The sequence below is a fragment of the Salvelinus namaycush genome, unplaced genomic scaffold, assembly GCF_016432855.1.
Source record: "Salvelinus namaycush isolate Seneca unplaced genomic scaffold, SaNama_1.0 Scaffold701, whole genome shotgun sequence".
Classification (NCBI taxonomy): Eukaryota; Metazoa; Chordata; class Actinopteri; order Salmoniformes; family Salmonidae; genus Salvelinus; species Salvelinus namaycush.
The window spans coordinates 122,446-129,607 of NW_024061422.1; the positions used below are offsets into that span (position 1 = coordinate 122,446).

Below are 7,162 nucleotides of genomic sequence, written 5' to 3' on the forward strand. Positions count from 1 at the left end.
TTCAGGGGAAGTCTGTTACAGTTTGTGTACAGCTGTGGCCCTTTCCTTCTGTCTCCTATTTCTACTATAACTAACTAACAGTCTCTCTCCCTCTCTCTTTCTCTCTCTTTCTCCCTCCCTCCTATTCTACCTGCGCTCTCTCTCTTTCTCCCTCCCTCCTATTCTCTCTGCTCTCTCTCTCTCCCCTCCCCCTCTTCCTGTGTCTTCCCTGCTTTAGGTCAGAAGACTGACTGTTGCCTTGCCAGGTAGGTGTGGTAAAGAAACACACACACACGTACCATTGGGAGATTCAATAGTAGGCTCTAAGGTCTGTTTGACTGCTACAAGGGTGTGTTTATGGGTACATACTCATTCTAATATTGCACATTGTTTGTTTGTGTGTGTGTGTGTGTGTGTGTGTGTGTGTGTGTGTGTGTGTGTGTGTGTGTGTGTGTGTGTGTGTGTGTGTGTGTGTGTGTGTGTGTGTGTGTGTGTGTGTGTGTGTGTGTGTGTGTGTGTGTGTGTGTGTGTGTGTGTGTGCATGAGTTCACATAGATCATTCACACAGAGTTGTGTATAAATAGTATCTCTGGAGCTGTAATGACAGAGCCATGTTTTTCTCTTTCTTTCTTTCTTTCTCTCCCTCCCCTTCTCTCTCTCTTTCCCTCTCTTCCTCCTCTCCAGTGACAGGAGGAACTCTGCACTACGGAATCAGGTAATTTCTCTCTCCATTCAGAGTGTGGTTTCCTATGTGTACTTCTCTCTCTGTGCTGTGTGTGTGGTTTTACCTTTTACCTGGAGAAACTGTCCACTGTCCTGTAGTGTTACGCTCCAGCCCCATGTCTTTCTTATGCTCGGTCTACAGACTACACTATCTGAAACAGTTGTGCAAATATGACTTCTGGTCTATTATACCATGTGGTGAGTGTAGCTAGCGCCCCCTAGTGGGAGCCTTCTGTTACGATCCTCTGCTGTCACACCCCCGTCCAGAGATCTAACAGCAGGCAGCTTCTGAACAGCGTACAACCGCACTGATGCACACAGACATGTAACACACACACATACACATGCACAACAACAAAAACAACACACGTTTCCCAGATTCCTGCCCTCGTCAGATAGTGATCTGTGGAAAACCTAAACAATGGGAATAGGGAAGAAGTTGTCTCCTAGCAACAGCTGGCTTCTGTATTCCCGCGCTTCCCCCTCCGACGTCTATTCTTCCTTGATGTGTGTGTGGTTCAAGCAGGTCTGACTCCTTTTGTATGTGCTGTGTGCCGAATTGGATATGTGACTCTTGTATCCATGTGTAAATAATGTTCTCCCTGTCTGAACTCTGTCTCAACACTGGCTACTGTACCTACTGCTCTCCCCTCCTCCTCCCCGCTGTCCTACAGAGGGAAATGGTCAAGGAATTCTCTCCATCCCTCTCTCCCCTCCTCCTCCCCGCTGTCCTACAGAGGGAAATGGTCAGGGAATTCTCTCCATCCTTCTCTCCCCTCCTCCCCTCCTCCTCCCCGCTGTCCTACAGAGGGAAATGGTCAAGGAATTCTCTCCATCCCTCTCTCACCTCCTCCTCCCCGCTGTCCTACAGAGGGAAATGGTCAGGGAATTCTCTCCATCCTTCTCTCCCTCCCTCCCCTCCTCCTCCCCGCTGTCCTACAGAGGGAAATGGTCAGGGAATTCTCTCCATCCTTCTCTCCCTTCCTCCCCTCCTCCTCCCCGCTGTCCTACAGAGGGAAATGGTCAGGGAATTCTCTCTATCCCTCTCTCACCTCCTCCCCTCCTCCCCCCCCGCTGTCCTACAGAGGGAAATGGTCAGGGAATTCTCTCCATCCCTCTCTCAGCTCCTCCCCTCCTCCTCCCCGCTGTCTTACAGAGGGAAATGGTCAGGGAATTCTCTCCATCCCTCTCTCAGCTCCTCCCCTCCTCCTCCCCGCTGTCTTACAGAGGGAAATGGTCAGGGAATTCTCTCCATCCCTCTCTCAGCTCCTCCCCTCCTCCTCCCCGCTGTCTTACAGAGGGAAATGGTCAGGGAATTCTCTCCATCCTTCTCTCCCCTCCTCCCCTCCTCCTCCCCGCTGTCTTACAGAGGGAAATGTTCAGGGAATTCTCTCCATCCCTCTCTCAGCTCCTCCCCTCCTCCTCCCCGCTGTCTTACAGAGGGAAATGGTCAGGGAATTCTCTCCATCCTTCTCTCCCCTCCTCCCCTCCTCCTCCCCGCTGTCTTACAGAGGGAAATGGTCAGGGAATTCTCTCCATCCTTCTCTCCCCTCCTCCCCTCCTCCTCCCCGCTGTCTTACAGAGGGAAATGGTCAGGGAATTCTCTCCATCCCTCTCCATTCCCCATCCCCCTCCCCCCTACTGGTTACCTGGGCCGTGTATTCTATGCTCCTCTAATCCTCCTCTTCTCTCCTCCTCTCTCAGGAGGCTGGCCATGTCATCCCTCTGATGGTGGAGAGCTGTATCCGCTTCATCAGTCGCCATGGTGAGGATGCCCTGCTCTGAACTCAGATTGGCTGTCTGTTTCCTGGGCCAAGGATTGGCTGTGTCTCTGCGTGGATGGATTTTTTGTTGTTGGCTTTGCCCTAAGTATTGTGAATTTGCAATATAAATGATTGAAACACAACAGAAGAATGAAGGGCCTGTGTCTGTCATCTAGAAGATCAGTAACACCCCTCTCTCTCTCGCGGGCTCTCTCTCCCCCTCTCTATCTATCTTTCTCTCCCCCTCTCTCTTTCCCCCTCTCTCTATCGTCCCCCTCTCTCTCTCCACCCTCTATCCCCAACCTCTCTCTCTCTGTATCTCTTCCCCTCTGTCTGCAGGTCTGCACCATGAGGGCATCTTCAGAGTGTCTGGCTCTCAGGTGGAGGTCAATGACATCAAGAACGCCTTTGAGAGAGGTAAGACTACACTACCCAGAAAGCCCAGCACCAGCCATAGCATAAACAGAAGGACCTGCTTATCTCTCACAATATTCCTTTACCCCCCCTTATATCATTCCGCTTCTTTCTTACCCCACCCGATCTTTCTCTCTTTCACATTCTCTCTGTCTTTATTCCCCCACCCCGTCTGTAGGTGAGGACCCGTTGGCAGGAGATCAGAATGATCATGACATGGACTCCATCGCTGGTGTTCTAAAGCTCTACTTCAGAGGACTGGACCACGCCCTCTTCCCCAAGGAAGTCTTCCATGACATCATATCCTGTGTCTGTGAGTCTCCGCCAGACCCACGCCTTTTACATTATCTTACTATACACTGTTCAGAGTGGTGTGTGTGTGTGTGTGTGTGTGTGTGTGTGTGTGTGTGTGTGTGTGTGTGTGTGTGTGTGTGTGTGTGTGTGTGTGTGTGTGTGTGTGTGTGTGTGTGTGTGTGTGTGTGTGTTAGTGCGTGTGTGTTTGTGTATTTCAGGGGAAGTCTGTTACAGTTTGTGTCCAGCTGTGGCCCTTTCCTTCTGTCTCCTATTTCTGCTATAACTAACTAACAGTCTCTCTCTCTCTCTCTCTCTCTCTCTCTCTCTCTCCCTCATATCCTCTCTCTCTTTTTTTCCCTCCCTCATATTCTCTCTCTCTCTCTCTCTCTCTCTCTCATATCCTCTCTCTCTTTTTTTCCCTCCCTCATATTCTCTCTCTCTCTCTTTCTCCCTCCCTCATTCTCTCCCTCTCTCTCCATCTTTCTCCCTCCCTCATATTCTCTCTCTCTCTCTCCCTTTTTCTCCCTCCCTCATATTCTCTCTCTCTCTTTCTCCCTCCCTCATATTCTCTCTCTCTCTCTCTCTCCATCTTTCTCCCTCCCTCAAATTCTCTCTCTCTCTCTTTCTCCCTCCCTCATATTCTCTCTCTCTCTCTCTCCCTCTTTCTCCCTCCCTCATATTCTCTCTATCTCTCTTTCTCCCTCCCTCATATTCTCTCTCTTTCTCCCTCATATTCTGTGTGTTTGTGTGTGTATGTGTGTGTGTGTATTGTGCGATGTGTGTGTGTGTATGTGTGTGTGTGTATTGTGCGATGTGTGTGTGTGTGTGTGTGTGTGTGTGTGTGTGTGTGTGTTAACCCTTTGTGTGTGTGTACTGTTTCAGCAATGGAGAACCTGCAGGAGAGGGCTGTCCACATCAGGAAGGTTCTGCTGACTCTGCCCAGCAACACTCTCATCATCATGAGATACCTGTTCGCCTTCCTCAACCAGTGAGTAACACTGTACTAACGCTACTACAACGCTACTTGAACATTACTACAGCTCCATCTGAACCCGTGAGTAACACTAGTGGGGATCCCACCGCTGACTGCACTTCCAGCCACTGACTTAGCCACTGGTTACACAAACCCAGTCACAACGTCTCCTTCCTCACGCCATCTCTCCCCCTACTGTGTCTAGCCATATGGTTTCTCCAGCCAGTGGTGTGTGCTCGCTTGTGTGTGAGTCTGTGGTGTGTGTGTGTGTTTTTCCCAGGCTGGTATGAATGTGTCTGTCCGTCCTGGGTCATAAAGGACAGCAGACGTGCCAGAATCACCCTTTACTAATGCTACTACTAGTACTACTACTACTACAACACACACACACACACACACACACACACACACACACACACACACACACACACACACACACACACACACACACACACACACACACACACACACACACAGACCAAGCTACAGACTTCACTTCTAATGCTCCTACCACCACAAAGACACACACACACACACCTAAAATAGGCCAAATCTAATTGAGTCTTAGCTTTGACGACTAAACCCTCCACTCTGTGGGGGCGAAGGTTTAGAGAGAGGGAGAGAGAGAGAGGGAGAGAGAGAGAGGGGAAAAGAGAGAGAGGAGTGTAACTTGAGAGGTAGTTTTCAGTGTTCCCGAGAGACCACATCATAAATCCAGTTTGGAGCTGGTCCATTTGGTCCAAGTGATTTAACATGACCCCCAACACACCTGACCCTATCTATCCCCCAGGACTCATCCTCTGCTCTCATACCTCCATCCTCCATAACTCACACACACCATGATGTCTGAGGTTTGAGGTTGTGGTCAAACTGTCTACCTTTGTCCCCGGGGGTGAACTCATTCACACAATAAATTATGGTGGAAACTCCCTTTAAAGCACCAATCAAATGCATTCTTTATTAAGTGGTATGGAATAGAAAGACAAGCACGCTAAAGAGGTTATGAGCTGCCTGAGAGCTTTATAGATTAACCATTTTGTGTGTGTTTGTGTTTGTGTTTGCATGTGTTCAGGTTTAACCCTTCCCTATAACCTGCTGTCCACTCCCCAGCCTGTCCCAGTACAGTGACCTCCTGTCCTCTCTCCCCAGTCTGTCCCAGTACAGTGACCTCCTGTCCTCTCTCCCCAGCCTGTCCCAGTACAGTGACCTCCTGTCCTCTCTCCCCAGTCTGTCCCAGTACAGTGACCTCATGTCCTCTCTCCTCAGCCTGTCCCAGTACAGTGACCTCCTGTCCTCTCTCCTCAGCCTGTCCCAGTACAGTGACCTCCTGTTCTCTCTCCCCAGCCTGTCCCAATACAGTGACCTCCTGTCCTCTCTCCCCAGCCTGTCCCAGTACAGTGACCTCCTGTCCTCTCTCCCCAGCCTGTCCCAGTACAGTGACCTCCTGTCCTCTCTCCCCAGCCTGTCCCAGTACAGTGATCTCCTGTCCTCTCTCCCCAGCCTGTCCCAGTACAGTGACCTCCTGTCCTCTCTCCCCAGCCTGTCCCAGTACAGTGACCTCCTGTCCTCTCTCCCCAGCCTGTCCCAGTACAGTGATCTCCTGTCCTCTCTCCCCAGCCTGTCCCAGTACAGTGACCTCCTGTCCTCTCTCCCCAGCCTGTCCCAGTACAGTGACCTCCTGTCCTCTCTCCCCAGTCTGTCCCAGTACAGTGACCTCCTGTCCTCTCTCCCCAGCCTGTCCCAGTACAGTGACCTCCTGTCCTCTCTCCCCAGCCTGTCCCAGTACAGTGACCTCCTGTCCTCTCTCCCCAGCCTGTCCCAGTACAGTGACCTCCTGTCCTCTCTCCCCAGCCTATCCCAGTACAGTGACCTCCTGTCCTCTCTCCCCAGCCTATCCCAATACAGTGACCTCCTGTCCTCTCTCCTCAGCCTGCCCCAGTACAGTGACCTCCTGTCCTCTCTCCCCAGCCTGTCCCAGTACAGTGACCTCATGTCCTCTCTCCCTAGCCTGTCCCAGTACAGTGACCTCCTGTCCTCTCTCCCCAGCCTGTCCCAGTACAGTGAGGACAACATGATGGATCCCTATAACCTGCTGTCCTCTCTCCCCAGCCTGTCCCAGTAGTGAGGACAACATGATGGATCTCTATAACCTGCTATCCTATCTCCCCAGCCTGTCCCAGTACAGTGAGGACAACATGATGGATCCCTATAACCTGCTGTCCTCTCTCCCCAGCCTGTCCCAGTACAGTGAGGACAACATGATGGATCCCTATAACCTGCTGTCCTCTCTCCCCAGCCTGTCCCAGTACAGTGAGGACAACATGATGGATCCCTATAACCTGCTGTCCTCTCTCTCCAGCCTGTCCCAGTACAGTGAGGACAACATGATGGATCCCTATAACCTGCTGTCCTCTCTCCCTAGCCTGTCCCAGTACAGTGAGGAAAACATGATGGATCTCTATAACCTGCTGTCCTCTCTCCCCAGCCTGTCCCAGTACAGTGAGGACAACATGATGGATCCCTATAACCTGCTGTCCTCTCTCCCCAGCCTGTCCCAGTACAGTGAGGACAACATGATGGATCCCTATAACCTGCTGTCCTCTCTCCCCAGCCTGTCCCAGTACAGTGAGGACAACATGATGGATCCCTATAACCTGCTGTCCTCTCTCCCTACCCTGTCCCAGTACAGTGAGGACAACATGATGGATCCCTATAACCTGCTGTCCTCTCTCCCCAGCCTGTCCCAGTACAGTGAGGACAACATGATGGATCCCTATAACCTGCTGTCCTCTCTCCCTAGCCTGTCCCAGTACAGTGAGGACAACATGATGGATCCCTATAACCTGCTGTCTTCTCTCCCCAGCCTGTCCCGGTACAGTGAGGACAACATGATGGATCCCTATAACCTGCTGTCCTCTCTCCCCAGTCTGTCCCAGTACAGTAACCTGCTGTCCTCTCTCCCTAGCCTGTCCCTGTACAGTGAGGACAACATGATGGATCCCTATAACCTGCTGTC

At 51.4% G+C, this 7,162-nt stretch overlaps 1 protein-coding gene across 1 annotated transcript in view; it reads left to right on the forward strand.

The window, feature by feature from the left end:
* Window positions 1-6,268, forward strand: part of LOC120042516 (SLIT-ROBO Rho GTPase-activating protein 2B-like) — a 52,719-nt gene extending 46,451 nt beyond the window's left edge. Inside the window, exons 12-18 of the mRNA XM_038987347.1 lie at window positions 218-245; window positions 664-694; window positions 2,407-2,467; window positions 2,805-2,882; window positions 3,058-3,192; window positions 4,056-4,161; window positions 6,076-6,268. Of these exons, the coding sequence (XP_038843275.1) occupies window positions 218-245; window positions 664-694; window positions 2,407-2,467; window positions 2,805-2,882; window positions 3,058-3,192; window positions 4,056-4,161; window positions 6,076-6,268 (632 nt within the window). The remainder of the gene's footprint in view (window positions 1-217; window positions 246-663; window positions 695-2,406; window positions 2,468-2,804; window positions 2,883-3,057; window positions 3,193-4,055; window positions 4,162-6,075) is intronic.
* The last annotated feature ends 894 nt before the right edge of the window (window positions 6,269-7,162 follow it).